Source organism: Eptesicus fuscus, chromosome 12 (assembly GCF_027574615.1).
Source record: "Eptesicus fuscus isolate TK198812 chromosome 12, DD_ASM_mEF_20220401, whole genome shotgun sequence".
In the NCBI taxonomy this organism is placed as follows: domain Eukaryota; kingdom Metazoa; phylum Chordata; class Mammalia; order Chiroptera; family Vespertilionidae; genus Eptesicus; species Eptesicus fuscus.
The window spans coordinates 36,879,592-36,901,010 of NC_072484.1; the positions used below are offsets into that span (position 1 = coordinate 36,879,592).

At 39.3% G+C, this 21,419-nt stretch overlaps 1 protein-coding gene across 1 annotated transcript in view; it reads right to left on the minus strand.

Moving 5' to 3' along the window:
- MROH8 (maestro heat like repeat family member 8) overlaps nucleotides 1-21,419 on the minus strand; it is a 54,100-nt gene that overhangs the window by 5,052 nt on the left and 27,629 nt on the right. The window contains exons 12-22 of the mRNA XM_028157754.2: nucleotides 19,659-19,819; nucleotides 15,984-16,119; nucleotides 13,196-13,386; nucleotides 12,203-12,340; nucleotides 11,823-11,937; nucleotides 11,350-11,490; nucleotides 9,827-9,991; nucleotides 7,693-7,848; nucleotides 4,944-5,066; nucleotides 2,112-2,211; nucleotides 1,796-1,861 (exon numbers count right to left, since the gene is read on the minus strand). Coding sequence (XP_028013555.2) covers nucleotides 1,796-1,861; nucleotides 2,112-2,211; nucleotides 4,944-5,066; nucleotides 7,693-7,848; nucleotides 9,827-9,991; nucleotides 11,350-11,490; nucleotides 11,823-11,937; nucleotides 12,203-12,340; nucleotides 13,196-13,386; nucleotides 15,984-16,119; nucleotides 19,659-19,819 — 1,492 coding nt within the window. The remainder of the gene's footprint in view (nucleotides 1-1,795; nucleotides 1,862-2,111; nucleotides 2,212-4,943; nucleotides 5,067-7,692; nucleotides 7,849-9,826; nucleotides 9,992-11,349; nucleotides 11,491-11,822; nucleotides 11,938-12,202; nucleotides 12,341-13,195; nucleotides 13,387-15,983; nucleotides 16,120-19,658; nucleotides 19,820-21,419) is intronic.

Sequence of the window (21,419 nt, forward strand, 5' to 3'; positions counted from 1 at the left end):
CTATGTTTGTATCATATTAGAAAAGGTTATTCTCTTTAAAAAAATTTTTATTTATTGATGAGAGAGAGAGAGAGAGAGAGAGAGAGAGAGAGAGAGAGAGAGAGACATTGATTTGCTGTTTCACTTATTTATGCATTCACTGGTTGATTCTTGTACATGTCTTGACCAGGGATCAAACCCACAACCTTGGCATATCAGGACCATGCTCTAACCAACTGAGCTACCCAGCCAATTTCTAACTCTCCAAGGTCTCAAAAATGCTCAAGACCTTTTCATAACTAGGAGCTCTTTGTTTTTAAGTACCATTTTAGCCTTTAAATTCGTCATGTTGATTTCTAAAATGGAATACTTGACTAGGTTTTAGTTTCTTTCAGTTCCTGCATTAAGTGTTCTGTCTACATGTTCCACAGAACACATGAGGAAACAGGCATCTATTTTGGAATCCAAAGGAACTGAAACTTATTTTGTCATGAAATTAATTTTAATTTTTGTTTAAACTTGCTTAAAACTGCCTGTGGTAAATGACATAAGCTTATTCAAAAAGAGTGCTAGGGTGTTCTACCCTATTTCTAAAACTGATTAGCCACTGTTAGGGAGGGAATAGTATGGGGTTATTAGGTTGAGATTGCTGATATTGGACTGTTTTTGCCCTACAAAATGGCAAATTTATATGGTTCATCCTTATATATACATATACTTATATACAAATTTAGATTTTCTATATAGATAACTTTAGAATAGAAAAGCAACTTTGATTCCTCAGTGTTTTAGATTAGAACATAATTTGCTTTTAATTCAATACAATCAACCATGTAGAATCCTACCTCATAGAATAAAATAATCTACATGATGTTCCTATTTTTTTTAGCTTCTGTGATAACTGTGCAGAAGTTAAGAGACCTTAGAGAAAAGTGGCATGATCTTTCCTAAATAAGCTTTAGCTTCTGGATATTTTACCAGTTCAATATATTTTTATTTTTTGTTAATCCTCACCCAAGGACATTTTCGATGTAAAGGAGACACAACCATTGGTTGCCTCCCACACATGCTCCTACCAGATCGAGCTAAACCTGAGGTACGTGCCCTTGACCGGAATCAAACCTGGGACCCTTCAGTTCGTGGGCCAATGCTCTAACCACTGAGAAAACCAACTAATTAGGGCTCTACTAGTATGTTTTTATTTTAAAAGCAGTGAATTATCTAGGATTTTAATTTGGTTCTCCAAGTATATCCTTTGGGGTTGTGAGAGTTAGCAATGGCATTTTTAAATTATAGGCCTACTTCTAAAGTGGGACTAAATAATTCTTTGAGTGCTAAATCCTCAAAACTGTACAATTATGGACATTTTTCACTAACAATTCAGATAACCATTTGCATGATGGTTGCCTAAAATGACTATAAACATCTTTATTATCAAGTCCTACCACCTTACAGGACAACTGCTTATAGAAAATAGTGCTGCAATCATCTTGTGAGGTACTTGTGAGGTGTCATCATAATTTACAAAGATAGTATTTCTATTTAATGTCTTATTTCCTGACAAAGTTCAGGAACTGTCCCTGAGACAATTCATCAAAGCTGGTTCCCAGACAAATAAGTTCATGTTCTTTCCTAAAGAGGGGATTGGGCTGGGGTTAGACTGTCATTCAGCTGAAACCTCCAAGGGCTTCCACTTACCACAAAAGTCAGGCTTTCTAGTTCTCAGTCTCAGCTCTGCCACAGTGTCTCCCCAGTCACTGCTGCAGATACCTTCCAAAAGATGGGGCACCCCAAACCCAAGTGTGTTATTACTCACCGTCCTCTATCCATTTAGTACCCTTCATTTTGAGCTCATTGTGATCCAAGTACTTTGAAAAGATCCCTAAATGCAGAATAAAGTCAGTGAGTCTGTGATCTGGCTTTGGCTCTAAGAAGCTGGCAGAATTGGCTTTTGGTAATTAGATTCTAAAAACTGGATTTACAACTACTAGATAATTACCGATAGATAAAATAGCCCCTTTGTCCAAAGAAATATTTTCAATGTCTTCATAAAGAATGGGGATATTCAACAACACAATTTGGGAAAGTTCAGGATAGACGTTACTGTAGTAATGAAAGGATTTTCTTTGTACCGACAAACAAGACTGCTGCTCTTCTGATAGGAAGTTTTGCATTCTTGGAGAACGTCAAAGCTTGGGCTAGGATGTTAACTTTCTCCTGGCATTTTTTTCCCTAAGTGGGGGAAAAAGTAAGAGTATAAAGGAGTGAAGTAGCAGCACTATTTTTATCAGCCTCACTATAAATTCCATAGTCAGGAACTAGGTCAGATATACATATACTAGAGGCCCGGTGCACAAAATTTGTGCATGGGAGTGTGTGTCCCTCAGCCCAGCCTGCACCATCTCCAATCTGGGACCCCTTGAGGGATGCCCGACTGCCCTCTTACAATCCAGGACTTCTGGCTCCCAACTGCTTGCCTGCCTGCCTGCCTGATTGCCCCTAACCACTTCTGCCTGCCAGCCTGATCACCCCCTAACCAATCCCCCGCCAGCCTGATCGATGCTTAACTGCTCCCTTGCTGGCCTGATTGCCCGTAACGGCCCTCCCCTGCCAGCCTGGTCGCCCCAACTTCCCTCCCCCGCAGGCCTGGGTCCCCCCCCCCAACTGCCCTCCCCTACTGGCCTGGTCCCTGCCCCTCAACTGCCCTCCTCTGCCGCCCAGTCACCCCTAACTGCCCTCCCCTGCAGGCCTGATTGCTCCCAACTGCCCTCCCTTGCAGGCCTGGTCCCTCCCAACTGCCCTCCCCTGCTGGCCTCATTGCTCACAACTGCCCTCCCTTGCTGGCCATCTTGTGGTAGCCATCTTGTGTCCACATGGGGCGGCCATCTTTGACCACATGGGGGCAGCCATCTTGTGTGTTGGAGTGACAGTCAATTTGCATATTACCCTTTTATTATATAGGATAGTACAGTACTTGAAATAACTACAGTTGCTCAATAAATAATATGCCACAACAATCCCCTAGACCAGGGGTGGGGAACATCTGGCTGTATATTTGGTCTGGCCCTGCCAAGGCAACCACAGGTGGGACTCAAAATTCAATAAATCTAGGAGCTTTTTTCATAGCAACGTAATTTTTCAGTTGTATGGCTTGCGAATGACATTATAAATATTCAAATGGCCCTTGGCAGGAAAGAGGTTCCCCAGCCCTGCCCTAGACAGAGTTAAATCCTCTGAATACACCTTGCTCACACCCACTCATGCTGCTTGTTGTGCCTGTAATGCCTCTAAATCTGTCATTTCTCTGTATCTAAGTCTTCTTTGTTCTCTACACTCCACCTTGAGTTCTGCCTCCCTATGAGCTCTTCCCTGACAGCTCCTGCCTTCCTGACCTAACTCTACTCAGCACTTGCAGGTACTCCTCTCTTGGCACATATTTTCCACCTTGAGTTTCTATTTAATATCGCACCGAGGTTTTATCTCTTTTACTAGCTTGCAAGCTCCCCTTAGGAAGTTTTAATCCTTAGCACATTTCTGGGTTCTCCAGGGTCTGTTGCACATTGGATGTGTTATGCTTATTGGATGAGTGAGTTCACTTCTCAGTGGATCTCTTACAAGAATAGGTATCTTGGGGATTGGAGAAGAACAGGAATTGGTTCTCATAGGACTTATGATTTAACATAGATAATCTGTAGTCTTATCCACTGAGAGCACTGAATTTCCTGCTGTAAATACTGTCATCAGTGCATCAGTTATAAGTTTGGCTGCAGATCAGAGAGATAATCCCTAAAGGAAAACCTGACACAAGGGTACTGTGGGGCTTGCTAGCCCTGTAAGTTCAATCAGGGAAGCCCTTGCTGGGACCTAAACAGACTACTCATATGGGAGATCTCTGGGAATAGTCAGTCCTATGGTCTTTTTTTTTAAAATCCTCACCCAAGGATATGTTTTTTATTTATTAAATTTTTTTTATAAGGAGAGAGAGAGAAACATCAATGTGAGAGAGAAACATTGATTGGTTGCCTCCTGTACGCACCCGGCTAGGTAACGAACCTGCAACTTAGGTATGTGCCCTGACTGGGAATTGAGCCCACAACATTTTGGTGCAAGGGACAACGCTCCAACCAAATGAGCCACCTGGCCAGGACAAGTCCTAAGGTCTTCATTAGGTCCCCAGTGGTTCTACAGTCAGTTGTCTAGAAAAAGAAAAAGAAAAAAAAAAAAAAAAAAAAAAAGACGGCCTCCTGAGGCTGTTCTGGCTTAAACCTACCCCTAAGATTGTCAAGTTTGTGGGGAGAAAGGATGCTAGCAGGGTTCTGGCAGAGCCAGTGGCATGGTGTCATCATGCTGCATGGCCTACAACAGTATGGCAGCCTTCCTTGGGGCTCCCTGAACATGCTCTAATGGAGGGTAAAACAATCTACCAAATCCAAGGGCATGATTAGAGATCATTGTAAAGGCAATACATAACTCCATTTCAGTTTACTCCACAAGTAGTTATTTGAGTATGTGCTATTAGCTTTACACCATAGCCTAACCTGTAATAGTGGGGGTCCCAAGAATTCACCAGTCTTTTCCATTAGGAAAGGTGGTAATAGGAAGTGTATTTGTGACTCAGTTAGGAGGAAACTATAGATTCACAGTACAGAACAGTTCATAGATAAAAACTTATGATTAAAAACGACATCTGAGCCCAGCCGGTGTGGCTCAGTGGTTGAGCGTCGACCTATGAACCAGGAGATCACAGTTTGATTCCTGGTCAGGGCATGTGCCTGCGTTGTAGGCTCTATCCCCAGTTGGGGGCGTGTAGGGGACGGCTGATCAGTGATTCTCTCTCATCATTGATGTCTCTATCTTTCTCTCCCTTTTCCTTCCTCTCTGAAATCAATAAAAATATATATTTTTAAAAATCTGAAAAAAAGGTCAGTGTATTAAAGTTAACAAAACCATTATTTCTCACATACAAAGAATTTGCAGATTGTTTCAACTTCACTAGTGCGGATATACCAGGGATCTTTGCAGTACACTTGTTGGGGCAGCTTCCAATTAAGAAACTGGGCACATATAGTTAGGATTCGCCTGCTCTCCTGTGAAAAAGATTATCAGAGATCAGTATTTTTTAACTTTTTAAAAAAAAATACAATTTCATCTTTAATGAATTAAAATGTTTTTATTGATTTTAGAGAGGAAGGGAGAGAGAGAGAGAGACGGAGAGAGACAGCGAGAGAGAGAGAGAGAGAGAGAGAGAGAGAGAGAGAGAGAGAGAGAGAGAGAGAAAACATCAATGTGAGAGAGAAACATTGATCGGCTCAGCTGCTCCCACATGCTCCCCAACCAGGGATCGAGCCTACAACCTGGGCATTTGCCATGACTGGGAACCAAACCTGTGACCCTTCAGTGCACTGGACAACACTCAACCAACTGAGCCACACCAGCCAGGGCTCAAACATTTTTTGACCTTTCCTCAAAACTGACACTAAAGTCCAATATGAAAAACTGATAAGCTCACAATTATCCCCGTTGAAGTGAGAGGAGGGGTGGAAAGGAACCAGAGTACTGCCCTCAAACTTCCCCATAGTCCCTAAAGGAATTCATAAAACCTGTGGGGTTCTTGGGAGGGTGTAGAAACCACTGATCTAAGGCGAAAGTAGAGCTATCAGGTGTAATACCCAGACCAGAGATTTAGGTAGGAGTTCCCACTACCCCATGCTCTAGAGATAGGGCTCCTACACTCACTTATTGCTCCTGTTATCACTTGTCTGTCACTCTGCACAGGAAAGTGTAGTTCCTCAGAGTCCCTGTGGGATCTCTGGCTTGGAAGGAACTCTGGAGAGTATTGATCCTTTCCTGATGCAACTCCTTGAGCAAAATTTCACAAGTAGGCCTCTTCTCTAGGCATTGCTCTTAGAATGCCTCCTATGCACCATAGAACACCTCTGATGACTTCAAGCAAGTATTTTGTCCCAGGTCCACTAGATATCTGGGCCATTGAAATTCCTTTTGGGGACTGATGGGAATACAAATTAGTTCAGTTACTTTGTTTAGCAATTTGTAAATATCTGGTAAAGTTAAAGATATCCAGATATTCTACTTCTGGGTTTATGTCCTCAAGAAACTCTCAGACTGTACACAAGAAAATATTGCAGCAATGTAATAATGAAAAATTGACAATCTGAATCTAGGAATAGGAAAATGGGACGTAAGATATTCACATGGTAAAATTCTATATAGCAGTAAAAATAAATGAAGTAGAACTATACAACAGATAAATCTTGTAAGTATAATATTAAACAAAACGGTGCTGATATATAAATGATACAACACAAAGTATTTTTACATATAAGGCTTTAAAACATGAGAAATATTACCACAGAAATGATAAAAATGAAATTCAGCACAAGACACTGGGGGAGTGGGATGAGGGCATGCGACACTGGGGGTAGGGGAGGAGGGGGGAAGGTCAATGGGGGAAAAAATGAAATTCAGAATGATAGTTCTTATGGAAATTCGATTGGAAATAGGTGCTTGATTAATTTCTTAGCATGAGTGGTAGATATATGGGTGTTTATTATGTTTTCTGTATTAGTGATTCCTAACCCGTATAATGTTATATCCCTCCTCTCTGCTTAGGCTAACCCACTAAGAAGCCTTAAAGAGGGGACTAGAGGTTATTCAAGGTTTGAAGAAAAATAAGCCCAGAGTGTTCACTGCCCTAGGCCTTGCCTGGGCAAGGTTGGGGGTGGGTGAGTATCAGTACCTTCATATATCTGTAATACCTACATGGCATACTTTCTCATCACGTGGTTGGGAAGCTTTGCTTTATACTTTATTGAGGTCTAAAATATTTCATATTTATGGCCACAAGGCCATAAAACTTCCCCCATAACAAGATGCTAAGATCTACCATAATATTAAATCCTTTTTCTGAACCTGCTTTCACTTCTGTAAGGAACATAAGTAGGTGAGAGCACCAGCATTTGTCCAGAATCCTTGAAGTATAAACCTAACTTCCCTCTTTTGCTGTAACTGGTGGTTATAGTTAGTACGTTGGAATGGACTTTGGATATGTGGACAGTAAGTACTAAAGATGATGACTTCCTACTCAGAACTTTTATGGCAGAAGCTCTGAGAAGATTAAGGAGAGGCAAATGCTTCTCCAGATTGTCAGAGAAGCTACTGTTTCTCACTTAGCCTCAATACAAGTCTTTTTGTCTCAAGGCTAAGAGGCAGTTCTTGAATGAAAGAAGAAAAGGAATATTATTAATGTCAATAAAAAAAGTTTGTTGCCTTAGTTCAATTGGTTACAGCATTATCCCATACAGGGCGTGATCCCTGGTCAGGGCATGTGCAGGGGGTAGCTGATTGATGTTTCTCTCTCACATCAACGTGTTTTTCTCTCTCTGTTTTTCAAATCAATTTTAAAAATCTAAATTAAAAAAGTTTGTTGAATGGGGCACTATATCTTGGACTCTGTGGTAGGCTGAATTTTGGGTTGGGCTACCCACAAAGGGCCATAATTTGCTACATAGAAATAGTAGTACTTTTTAAACAATTCACTTAGTCAAGATAATTAAAAGGTAGCCTGTACCAGAAAAAATGGGAAAAAAAGATGGTACCACAAAAATCCCTGCTTTCAAATATATGAACATTTATTTGCAGATCTGGCTCTGGATTTGAAGTAAAGTCCAGAAAGAAGTTGATACTACACATTACCTCAGCTACTGCATCGTTTTCATCCTGAGAATACAGAAGAAGTGGGAGCAAGCTGTTCAGGACTTGGTTCTCTACACCTTTCCTATCTGCGTATTTCACAGACTTTACAGAGGCTCCAAAGAGGGTCATGGAGAAACAATGAACATCAGGTCTCACCTATGAAGGAAATATTCAAAGGGAAGCAACTCAAAGTGTTCATGCTTAACTTATAAGAGCTCTAGGTTAGTTGAAATGCCAGTCCTAACATGAAGCTATTTAGCTGTAGGTAACTGAGGGCAAGAAACCAAATATATGTGGAGACAGTAAGACCTGCTGCTTTGTACTACTTGTTGTTCTCTCATTTTACAATTGAGAAATGGTCACAGTTCCACCTATAGTCTCACATTTGTGCCTGATACTGGTACTACCAGGTGTACTGGTTAATAATGCAGATTTTGTGATCAAAGAAAACACAATAATTTCAAGAGAAACATCAAAAGTGCTTTATTCAAAGTAATGTCCATCGCTAGCTACACATTTCCCCCATCTTTCAGGTAATTTGTGGATACTGTCCCAATAGAACTTTTCTTGTTTTAAGGCAAACCATTCAGTGAGCCAATTTTCCACTTCTTCTTACGTTTTGAACTGCTGCTCAGAAAGTGTGTGTGCCATTGATCAGAACCAGTGGTAATCTGAAGGAGCAAGGTCTGGTGAATACAGCGGGTGGGTTAATACTTCCCAGGTAAGATCTTTTAACGTGTCTTTAACTGGTTTTGAAGTGTGTGATGGTGTGTCATCATGAAGCAAAATTACTTTGCCGTGTCTTCTTGTCCATTCTTGTCGTTTTACAATCAAAGCATGGTTCAAATTGATTATTTGTTGTCGGCAGCGATCGGTATTAACAGTTTCACCTGGTTTTAGAAGGTGATAATACACCACACCTTCCTGAGCCCACCAAATGCAGAGCATTGTCATCTTTCTGAAGCAATTTGGCCTTGCAGTCAATGTTGATGGTTGACCTGGATCAACCCAAGATTTGTGCATTTGGGATTCTCAAAATAAATCCACTTTTCATCGTCAGTCACAATTTGATGCAAAAAGACTTTCTTTCGTGCCATTGAAGTAACATTTTACTGATGACTTTTCGGTTTTCCATTTGTCTTTCTTTCAGTTGATGTGGCACCCATTTTCCTTCCTTTAAAATCTTTCCCATTGCTTGTAAACGATCGGGAATTGTTTGCTGAGCAACGTTTAATCTTTCTGCAAGTTGTTTTTGAGTGTGACACACATCTTCATCCAATAATGCTTATAACTGTTGGTCTTCAAACTTTTTCGGTTGACCTGGATATTCTTTTTCTTTCACATCGAAATCATCACTTTTAAAGCATTTAAACCAGTGTTCACAAGTATCTTGAGATGGAGCATGTTCACCATAAGCTTCCTGATGTATTCAGCGCATTTTTCTTCAAAATAATGAATGAAAACTTCCTGCAAATGCTCTTTTTTTGGGGGGCATGAAATTCGACATTTTTAAGCGTGTAAAAAATATTTATGATGTTAACACCTTCAGAAAATTTGACATGTGAAGTTTTGAAGCTTGCTGTCAATACAACAAAGTAGCATACATATCAAATCACATATATTTCAACATATGTGTAACTCCATCTATTGAAAAAATCCGCATTATTAACCAGTACACCTGGTAAACATCCATAGCTGTTTTACTGAAATTCAAAATCCCAACCTTTGCATATTTGACTCTTCCAAGGATGTGGTTCATTGTGCTTCATGTATTTCTTTTTGAAAAATCTTTATGATTTGGGGTGGGGATATATATCTACCACCTTGACCCAGTCCTGATTGTTACTTGAAAGGAAAGATAATTTTTTCCTTTTAGAAACTCCTTCCCCATCCCATGAAGCAGGGGAGTACCTTGGCAAGTCTTTATGTTTCAAGGTTTTTTAAATGTGAAAAACAGTAACACCAACCCTAGCAACATTACAGGTTACCTGGAAGGTCCTACAAGAGCAGATTTGAAAGTGTTCTGAACATAAAAAGTACTATACAAAATAGAGTGTATTTATTATTATCCCAACTTCTATTTGATATTATACCAATTACCTTCCCCCCAGGAAAGTATCCTTCATTGTCTTACATCACCAAATAAGGAGAAGACTGTCCTCATCATAGCAGCCAGGGTAGAGAAATCCATTGTTCTAACGAGCAGCAAGAGTATCTGGATGGCCAACAAAACAATCTTCTCATCAGTTTCCCACAACAGGTCTAAGATGCACGGCAACAGGCTCTGGATGTCTTCCCTCTGTGTGCCCAAAGGGAGTGAGTGCATCAGCACCTCTCCTGATAGCACTCCATCTGGTACCAAAGTAGGGCTCCCCTCCTTTACTCAGTACCTGGTGCTTACTGAATTTTTGGTAGCACAGGATACTCAAGAATACAGACTAAAGAAGGCATGACTGCCCTCTGTCAGCATTGATAGGGCTGACATGTAGAGATGGAAGCAGAGCTGTTGTGAGCTGCCCCACAGGGCAGAAATGGGACCACTTGAAGGTCAAGCGAAATGGACTGGGTTTAATGTAAGGAACAGTTCACCTAACAATGAGAGAAAGTGGAATGCCTAGTTTATGTCACAGCAAGGACCCATCATGAAAGGTATTCAAACAGAGGCTAAAAGATTCTTTGGAGGAATTCAAGCAGAAATTGACAAGCGTTCTTCTCAGGGTTTTAAAATTTAAAACATACATGTAAAAATTATGCCCTAGCTGGTTTGGCTCAGTGGATAGAGTGTCGGCCTGTGGACTGAAGGGTCCCAGGTTCAATTCTGGTCAGGGGCACATGCCCAGGTTGCAGGCTCCATCCCCAGTAGGGGCGTGCAGGAGGGAGCCAATCAATGATTCTCTCTCTTCATTGATGTTTCTATCTCTCTCTCCCTCTCCCTCTCCCTTCCTCTCGAAAATCAATAAAAATATTTTTTAAAAACCACATATACATGTAAAAATTAAATAGAATAAGCCACAAATATTCATATATCCAACCAGAATTTCAGTTATACACAGGGGTGGGCGAAAGTAGATTTACAGTTGTTTGTATGGAGAAAGACATGCAGGTTACAATGATTACAAGAGCTTTATTAACTGTGTTTTGTGTACTCATAACTATAAACCTATTTTTGCCCATCCTTGTATTTGAAATAAAAGAAAATAGAATTAAAGTGATAAAATTGAAGCCTCAGGGGTTAATTTTCTCTTCTGACCTGGCTTAGCATCTAGTTAGGCCTGTGGAAAATGAGCTTTCAACATGAATGTCAGTGACTCTTGTCCTAGATGATAAGGCAATATAGTACAAGGCATAAAAAGACACACAAATGTTGCCCACGTTGTGATGATAATGATTTGAAATGTATACAAACTGCAGGTTTCAAGTATTATGAATGTGTGTCTTAGCTGTTTTAATTTTTTAAAATTTCATTAAATGCTTAATAGTCTGTACTTGCGTATTTTCTAGGTATACATTTCAAATGGTACAAAGGTGTGTACTCCCACTCACCATGTGCCCAGACTACCCAATTTTCACCCTCAGCTATTATCAGTTTCTTGTGTGTCTTTCTGGGGTATGTTTTATTTGTGACTTATGAACTGGTGGTCTAGGGGCCCCTCCTACCATCTCCTGATGTCTGATAATGTAGTACAGTCCCGTCAGGGCGAGAATTTTAAAGATATTATTTCCATGATGTAGCCAGTCTTTCAAGCGGGCAATAGAGTATATGCCGGGCAGTCTCCTAGCCACTGGACTCTGGAGAAGCTGAAAGAACCCAGAAATCAACCAAAGAAGTTAACTTGGAGTCCTTTTTCATGAGAGGAGCCACCTTCACACCAACTCTAAAATGCTATACTTATAAAACCTCTACTATACAGCACATACATCACAAGGTGATGCCTACACTGTGGGTAAATAAGGAATGTTGAATGATGAATATGGGGAAAGAAAAATTTCAATAGGCTTGAATCTGAAACTATTTCTATCCCAAGTTTGAAAGGAATCATAGCCTGCCACTAAGTTGGACAGGGCCTAGGAAGGCAGGTCCTGCTGCTTTATAGGCTTCCTGAATCCAGCTTCTAAGTAAGGAGTCTTACCTCCACAAAAAAGCCTGCAGATGTGAGTTTATGTTTAGCATTCCCTCGGTTAAGAAGAGGGACTAACAAGTACAAGATCTTATGTGCAAGGACGTGATTTCTTTTCAGCAATGCACTGCAAAACAGAACACCAACAGAACAGCTCTTAGAAATGTTCCTAAACAGAGAGCATTTTCCCCACTGAAGTGTTTACCCAGCTGCAGGTGACAGGAGGGTATGGCAGGGCCAGGACCTCTGAAAAATTTGCCTGGCATTATGGGTATTTGCCCGCCCTATGACGAGAAGGTTATCCAAGCTTGGTTGTTGTGGTAACTAAAGGGGGGAAAATACCTTAAAACAATGCTGATTTAGAGCAAGTATGCATGTCAAGGAAGCCTTACTTGGCAAGGAGAGATACTCCCTGAAGATGGCAATCTTTTCCTGCCAGGAGGGCCCATCCTTCATTCTTTTCCATGATGTTGAATTCCTGCAAGCACAATGTTCTGAGGAGGAGAGTCTTTGTAGCCTGTATGGCAAAGCTAAATCAAACAAAAACAGTACAAGTGAATAGAACAGGCCCTTCCAACTTACAGCACACAATTATCCTGCTCTCACTGAGGAGGGCAGGCACTGATAGCTGCTAGACTGTAATTCTCTTCTTTCTAGATTCCCCAAAAAACTTGGAATGCTCTAAGAACTCGAAAGGTCTCCTCACACAAATTATAGGCATAAAGAAATCTAACTAGATTTTGTTTCCCTGGGATTTGGAAAGAAATCTATGATAAAACAAATTATATGGGATGCTAAGCTGATGCCCACTGCTTTTTAAAAAAGCTTTATTTAGATACCACTTATTTATACCCCATAAATTTACCCCATTACTTTTTTTTTACGCCATTACTTTTAAAAATTACTTATTGAACTAGTATCCTGGACATACTAGTAACATCACCAAAAGAAATCCATGTGCCACAGAAACACTTAAAAAATATCTACTGATACCCTAATTGGAAACTAAAAATACCTCTCTATGCAATAAAGCAGAAATAGGGAATTATTCAATTATGGATCAGTATGGTTTTGGAGGTGGGTTTAAGGTTGTTTTGCTGGACTCTGTTTCTACTTGATTTATCAAAAAAGACTTGCATGATATCACACATTATTTTGCAGGGCATCTGGACCCAGATAGCCTAATTTATCTTGGCATCAATAAAACCAAGGACAACCAATGACAGCTAGAATAATTCCTGGGCATTTCATCTTGATGTCTCATGAAGCTAGTAGACTATAAGCGCTCCTACAGTTGGGACCACATCTTGGCCATCCTTGTGTCTACTACAGTGCCCAGTGCTTCAAGTGTTAGCTAAGGTCAATAAAATCACAATGGGCAGTACCACAAAGGAGTAACCTTTGAAGACATTTCTTGTCCTGTGTACAGGCCAGATGGGATGGCGACATCAGACATGGTGAGGCCGATGCTGTGGTGAATCTGGATGAGCAGTGTCATGAGAAGCTGAGGAAAGAGTTGGAACATAGCTTCTTGGAGCTTGTTTCCCATAAACACCTCATAAAGGGCATCTGTTGCCTGTGGTAGAAAAGGCACACAGCAGAGCTGAACATGCTAGCCCTAATGGTTATTCTTGCTTTACTTCTGCTTGTGCTAGAACATGTTTTCTGATTCTACTATCTCATAGGCAGAACAGTAGTGGTACTCAGTGCAGGGACATGAAAGTGAGGGGGTAAAGGAAGAGGAGTAAAGTGGTCATTAAAAGTTGTCAAAGAGTGAGGGGAAGTCCTGAAACACGGAAGGAAACTATCAAGGAAACTATTAACATATTTGCATGCAAATAAAAAGCCGAAGCAAAATTTATGATAAACAAAGTTAGAATACAATCACCTGGGAAAGTATTTGTATCAATGTGATATTCCTAATATATAAAATGCTCTCACATATCAGTAAGAAAAAAAAAAAATGTTAAGGCTTGCTACTCTAAGTGTGGGCCACACACAGCAGTAGCACTGGCATCGCATGGGAGCTGGTTAGAAATGGAGAATCGAAAGCCCTACCCCAGACCTTCTGCATCAGAATCTGTATTCCAATTAGATCTCTAGATGACTGTGGCTTGTGTGCATATTAAAACTGAGATGCACTGGTATATAGGACATGAGCAGATGAGTTACAAAAGAAGAATTATACATAACCAATTAAAAAACATATACAGCACTGGTCAGGTGGCTCAGTCGGTTGGAGCATCATGCTGTACACCAAAAGGTTGTGGGTTTGATTCCCGGTCAGGGCACATACCTAGGTTGCGGGTTTGGTTTCAGTCAGGGCGTGAACAAGAGGCAACCGATCAATGTTTCTTTCTCACATATATGTTTCTCTGTCTCTCTTCCTTTCTCTCTGAAAATTAATGAAAGGCATATCCTTGGATGAGGATTTTAAAAAAAGAATATATACAAATGTTCCACCTCACCAGTAACAAAATTATAATTAAAACATGTTCCTTTTGAAGGGGATTATTGGGGGAAATAGGGGTCATCTGTAATACTTTAAACAAAAAAGATAAATTTAAAAAGTAAAAACAAAATGTTTCTTTTTAAACTATCAGCTAGGCAACAATAAAAAGACTGGTAATACTCAATATAGTGAGAGTGTGGGTAAATGGGCTTTCTCGTACATGACTGGTAGGAGGGCAACATTCTAGAGGACCATCTGGGAAAATTATCAGAAGTTTAAATAATCCCACCCTTTGACCTAGAAATTACCCTCCAATAGACTTTATCCTAAATAATTGGTATGTACAGTATAACAAAACTTATGTCTGCTACAGTACTGTTTTAATGGCAAAAGTTTAAAAATTGTTAAAATATTCACTAATCTGAAACTTGATAATAAAATAAATGGTTCAATACCATGTATTACATATTTTTTTTAAAAAGTACATGTATTACCTATTTTTTTAAAAAGTACTTGAAAATAAATTACTATGCAACCATGAAAAAGATAACAGAGAGCCTCATATATTGACATGGAAAGTAGTAATATATTGTTAAATAAAAACAGCAGGTCATCAAAGAGCATGTATTATATATATATATTTAATACTAGTATATGCACAAATAATTTTATAGACTAATATAATTAAATAGTTTTATCTGTCCTAATTCCTAAAATTGCACTAAAATGGCATTACAGGGATTTTTAAAAAGGCATAAATATACAAGAACCAGAATAGGAGAGGAGACAATAGCAGACTAGAGATGTCAAAATAGTTTTGGAAGCTAAAAAAAAAAAGTGTGATGATACCTTAGGTCAGGGAAAGCTGAACCATAAACTGGTAGGAAAGAAAATAAAGTAAAAAGTACATGTGGATAAGAGGGGGAGGCTGTGCATATACTGGACAGGGAGTACATAGGAACACTGTACTTTCTGCTCAATTTTGCTGTGAACCTAAAACTGCTTTAAAATATAAAGTCTAGCTGACCAGTGTGCTCAGTGGTTGAGCATTGACTTATGAACCAGGAGGTCATGGTTCGATTCCCAGTCAGGGCACATGCCCAGGCTGTGGGCTCGATCCCAAGCATGCAGGAGGCAGCTGATCAATGATTCTCTCTCATCACTGATGTTTCTCTCTCTCTCTCCCTTTCCCTTCCTCTTTGAAATCAATAAAAATATCTTTTTTAAAAAAAAGTCTATTTAAAAGGAAAAGAATACACCAAATATGTATACAAAAAGTTCATATATGTATAAATACTTCTAAAAAGTTCATTTTTAGGGAGATGGTATGGCTATTATTTAAATATTACCATCTGGTCCTTTAAAGAAAAGGTTTGTAAACCTCTGTTTAAGGAGGACCTTTGCTTTCTAATTTGTATTCTTTTGTATTATTTGAAAATTTTTTTCACAAGTTTGTATTACTTTTAACTATGATGATATATATCTTTTAAGGTTGAGGGAAAGAATGTTTAAAACTTATAAAGCATACTGATTGCTTCACTATCCCCAGCCCCATCCATGTCAATCCATTGGTAGAGACACTGTAGATTTATAAATGGATGACAGAAGCAAACTTTAAGAGGAACCAAAAGGAACACTCTCCAGATAGGGTGTTGGGCCAGTCATCCCAAGGGGGAAGCATGGTGGGCTGAAAATTGGAGGGGCACAGCTCAATGGCTTACAGCAACAGCCAAATATGCCATCTTCTCCTGGGTGGGTTCATTATGGCATGTCTGCAGCATCCTCAGGAGCCTCGACAGGATCCCAGTTGTGCTGGGCACCTCCACCTTCAGAGTTCTCCACATCTCAGTCAGATTTCTAGAAAATCAGAGTAAGAAGGTTCAGGAAAATGGCTTATTCCAGGCCTATAATGACCACAACGTGTTTAGAGTCTGTTTGGAATCCAATCTATAAGAGGTTTCCTGCTGTTTAGTTCTTCAGGGTAGCAAAACACTTACTCTCTGATTTCATAACAGTAATTCCCAAGGTTTTATAGACCAAAGTTCCTATTGCTTCAGCACGGACTTCAAGACCATTCACAAACTGGCCCTAACTTACCTTTTCAGTCTCACAACTTCCCTATCACATACTCTGTGCTCTAGCTACCCAAACTATTCACCTTCACCAAATAAACAATGAACTTTGAAAACCCTACATCTTTGCTTAAGTCATTTCCTTAAACTGAAAGCCCCTTTCCAAAACTCTCTGTCCATCAAAATCCTTCTAGGTCCAGCTCCTAAGTCCTCCTTTCTATGAACCCTTTGCTGCTTCATCACCATGTAACTCATGAGAGTGCCCATAACACTTTAAAAATTTGTTTGCCATAGAGGTTGCCTCAGTCTCAATGTGCTATTGTCAGTTTTTTGTAGGTGTGTCTACCTGTTCCCTCGGAGGCAGGGAATACCTCTGGCTTCTATGAATCCCTCAGGGCCTAGCACAATGCCAAGCTTACAGAAGGCATTCAAAGACATACTTATTTAATCTAGTATATGGTCTTCAAATTTTGGCTAAGGTCAAGCCCTGAAATAAAGCTTTGATCTTCCTTAGAAGGTATCTCTTCTTAAAGGTAGCACATAATGACTTCTCTTCTACCACTGACTCAAAGGTAGGGCCTGACTTATATAAACACTGTAGAGAAGCATTACGGGGAAAGATGAGAAGATTGGGAGTTACTCATGCTTTTAACCCATTCTTTTCTTTTTAAAATCTACCTAGGTATCTCTGTGTGCTAGACTCAGTGTTTTTGTAAAGCATGGTTTTCCAACTACCTGCTCAGAATCACTCTAAAAACTGAGAGGCTTCAAGACTATTCCTACATTTCCACTCCTTACTTTTAAAAAAATATATATTTTATTGATTTTTACAGAAAGGAAGGGAGAGGGATAGAGAGCCAGAAACATCAATGAGAGAGAAACATCGATCAGCTGCCTCCTGCACATGCCCCACTGGGGATGTGCCCGCAACCAAGGTACATGCTCTTGACCGGAATCAAACCCGGGACCCTTCAGTCCGCAGGTGACGCTCTATTCACTGAGCCAAACCGGTTAGGGCTCCACTCCTTACTTTGGTAATACTAATCTGTGAATAAAACAAAGTAAGTTTCTAAAGAACTCCTGAAGGGAAGATAGATACAGTGTGGGACATTGAAAAGGCTCTTGACTGGGGAAACAGATTATAGAATATTAACATTCATTCTGGGATAAAACTAAGAAATTCCTGTATTTACTTACTCTTGATTTTTTTCCCTCTGAATTCCTGAGGGAGTAGATGAAGTACTTAAGAAGCTATTTATTGTGCCCTGGCCCGTGTGGCTCAGTTGGTTGAGTGTTGTCTCTGCACCAAAAAGTCAAAGGTTTGATTCCCAATCAGGGCACATACCCAAGTTTCAGGATTGATCCATGCAGGAGGCAGCCGATCAAAGTTTCTCTTTCTCATGGATGTTTCTCTCTCTGTGTCCCTTCCTATATCCAAATCAATAAAAACATATTTGAAAAAAGAAGAAGCTATTTATTGTGAAAGAAGTGTTTCAAAATGCATTCGGTTCTGCACATCTGTAAGTGTGCTGGGAATGCATTTGAATTAGGAACACACACGCATGGGCCTATGAGCCTTCTCAAAGTTTAGTGTGAAAAAAATCATCTGGGAGTTTAAAATAAGAAACAGGTCTCACTTCCCATGATACTGATTCTGTAGCTGTGACATAGTTTTTGTTTGCCCATCATTTGGGAATGAGCATTCATTAAACTGTTTCATACCTTCCTGGTATTTATTTTCTCTCTACCTTCTGTCTAGAATGTCTCTTCCCACCCTCCATCCTACCATTTACATGATCATTAACACTAAAAACTCAGCTAGGGACATCCCTTCTTTCAGAAACCCTTTACCAGTCCTTTATCTAATTAAGTTCCCTCCTAGGGGTTTCCACAGAACTCTCTTATTTTGCTTTGGCATCCTCCGCTACTCATCTATGTCTGCTACCAAATAGTGTGCTGCCAGAGGGCTGGGTCCATGTCCTGTCCATTATTTCCCCAGTGCCTAACAGCACACAGACTCCTAAGAAAAATTATGCTGATCTATAAACAAACTAATGGACTTCAGGTAAGTGACCAAAAACATAATCAGAATGAAGTTTCCTACGTCATTTCTAACAGAATCCACATTCTCATATGATCTAAAGCAGTTCTTTCTCAAAGTCATCCAAGAGCTAGAACGCATACAAACAATAAAATAATGCTAAAATTGCACTTAAAATAGCTAGATATATTTAATATTTGTACTAAGTCATGTGCTTTATATAAGAATCTAGTGTGGCTAAACTGAAGCAAATAGTAAAGATTTAAAAATAGTGCATTACAGAAATATATAAAAGTAAGAGTATTTTTTAAAAAACGTGTATGAACTAATTTTTTCCTTTGGATGAGTTAAAGTCATCCTGTATTTGATTAAGTGGCAGAATGTGTAAGTTCAGCTTATAAAAACATCAGCACTATACCAAGACATTCTGTGGAACCATTCATTGAAAGTGTTTTTTGAACAGTTTAAAGCTGGGAAATCTTTTCTTCAAATTAAATAATTACCCAGAATCACAATATACTATAAAGCAGATAAAAGGGGTGCTACTCTGGGTAAAGTGGAGTGGGGATGGGGGCACCTGGAGCCCTCTCCTGATGCCTCACCGCCTTCCCCATAAGGCATCTCCTGGGACTTCCCAGGGGCCTCCAACTATGAAAACCACCTATCACTAATCTAAAAAAACAACCTCAAAACAAACATCTTGTTTGTTCCTCTCTATGATTCTATTCTTTTAAAAAATGTATATCTGTTTTTTGCTAACTCTTTCTTAAGTGCATTGCAGACATCATGACATTCATCCCTAAATACTTCAACATCTATCTCCTAAGAATAAGGACATTCTTCTGTATAATCATATTATCATTTCACATCTCAGAAAATTATATTTATTTAATAATCTAGCATAGAGTTTCTATTTAAATTTTCTCAAAAATTTTTATCATAGCATTTGCTTTTTATCCAGGATCCAAAAAAGTCACATATTGCATTTGGTTATGTCTCTTTCCTTTTTCAAAATTCTAGAACAGTGCTCCCAGCAACATTTTTTCTTTTGTGACATTAACTTCTTTGAAGAGTTCAGCCCAACCATCTTGTAAAATGTTCTTTATTCTGGATTTGTTGAATTCTTTATTTGTGTTTATGCATTATATTCTGACTTATATTGCAGGCATCTGTTTATAACTTATCTCCTCTATAAGGATATCGTTAAATTTTTTAGGGCAACTATGTTCTACAATACTACAACCATGTGTCACACACCCAGAGGCTGTATCAGGTTCTGTTACCTGTCATATGGTACTGGATGATACAGAAGGTGGCTGATCACTATATCTGTGTACTTGGGCCTGGAGATAAACAAACTCACGATAGTTATGACTTGTTGGCGGACACTAGGCTGGCTGATTGTGGATAGCTGGGCACAGATAACTCCCACAATCTCTGGTACCTGAAGAGGGAAAAGAAATGACTAAGACCTTAATCCTGTGGGACACTGATAGTTACTGAGAATATTGTGGTTATTTCTGAAAGGTCCTGGGATGACTTTTAAAAAAATCTTTATTTTTTAAAAAGTTTTTTTATTGGGGTTGGGGGGCGGGCAATGGGGCGATAAGGACACATATGTAATACCTTAATAAAGAAAAAAAAGTTTATTATCAAATCTCCTTAAAACCTATCTGTATGTATGTATATACATATAAAAGTTTTTGGAAGAACATATATACAAAGATGTCAGTAATGTGTCTTTGAGTGATATTAATTTTTTCTTATATATATATTTATTGATTTCAGAGAGGAAGGGAGAGGGAGAGATAGAAACATCAATGATGAGAGAAAATCACTGATTGGCTGCCTCCTGCATGCTCCCCAATGGGGATCGAGCCCACAACCTGGGCATGTGCCCTGACTGGGAATCAAACCATGATGTCTTGATTTATAAGTTAATGCTCAGCCACTGAGCCACGCCGACCAGGCTTTTGCTCATATATTTTTCTAATTTTTCCTTAATGATTATGTATTGATTTTATAAGATTAATTACTAAATTTAGTGTTGCAAGAAAGCTGGGATTTTTTCACTTTGACTCTGAGATTGGCAGAGGAGTCATACCTGCCATCGGGCTTTGGTCCATTTCTCTGCTTGAACTACTCTTCCTGCTCACAGACTCATGACTTCAGCGCTCTGTGGAAATGTCAGTGTCTCAGAGAGGCAGTCCTCAACAACCTCAGATAAAATGGCTGTCATCATCACCAGCTGCCAGAAACTGGTTTAAGGATGGCAGGTGATGTCATTCCTGGCCAGTAAAACATGAGGGAAAATCTACTGGGGGCTATTGAGAAAGAATGTCCTCTTTGGTTAAAGGGACAAAAGGAAAACTTTTTTTTTTTTTTTGCTGGGTCATAAAGTCTGAAACTGTGGCAAGTACCTTCTGGCTATATGAACAGGCAAAATGGAAAGATGCAAAAGCCCCTGTCTCTCTGATAACACTGTTGAGTCACCAAATTAATCCTAGAACATATGCTCTACTTCCAGACTTCTTATTATATGAAATGATAAATCTTTGGTATAATCTTCTTAGTTTATTTTTTTTAACACCTGAAAGTACCCAACTGATATGTGTTCATCTCATTGTGCTCTCATTATATTGTTCTTTTTGCATCTTTGTTATTTTAATAGTTTTAAAAATGGGTTTTCACAATTTAAGAATTACTTTTTATTTTTATCAAAGTACACACAATTTTAAAGGTCCAGTGGTATTTCGAGGCTCTCTCTTGTCTATCCCCCAGGTCTGTTCCTCAGAGATAACTACTTTTATCTCTTCCCATATGTCCTTCCATATTTCTAAGTGATATAATTACATTGTTATTTTTTGATGTTTCAGTTTTCGATACATTTAAATAAACTCTCTTGATTTTATACTTACTAATTGCCCCCCCTCTAGGATTACTGATGGCTTAATTTTTAAACATTTGTCACCACTGCCTGATTACCGTGGTTCAATGGCCGAGAGTCAACCTATGAACCACGAGGTCATGGTTCAATTCCTGGT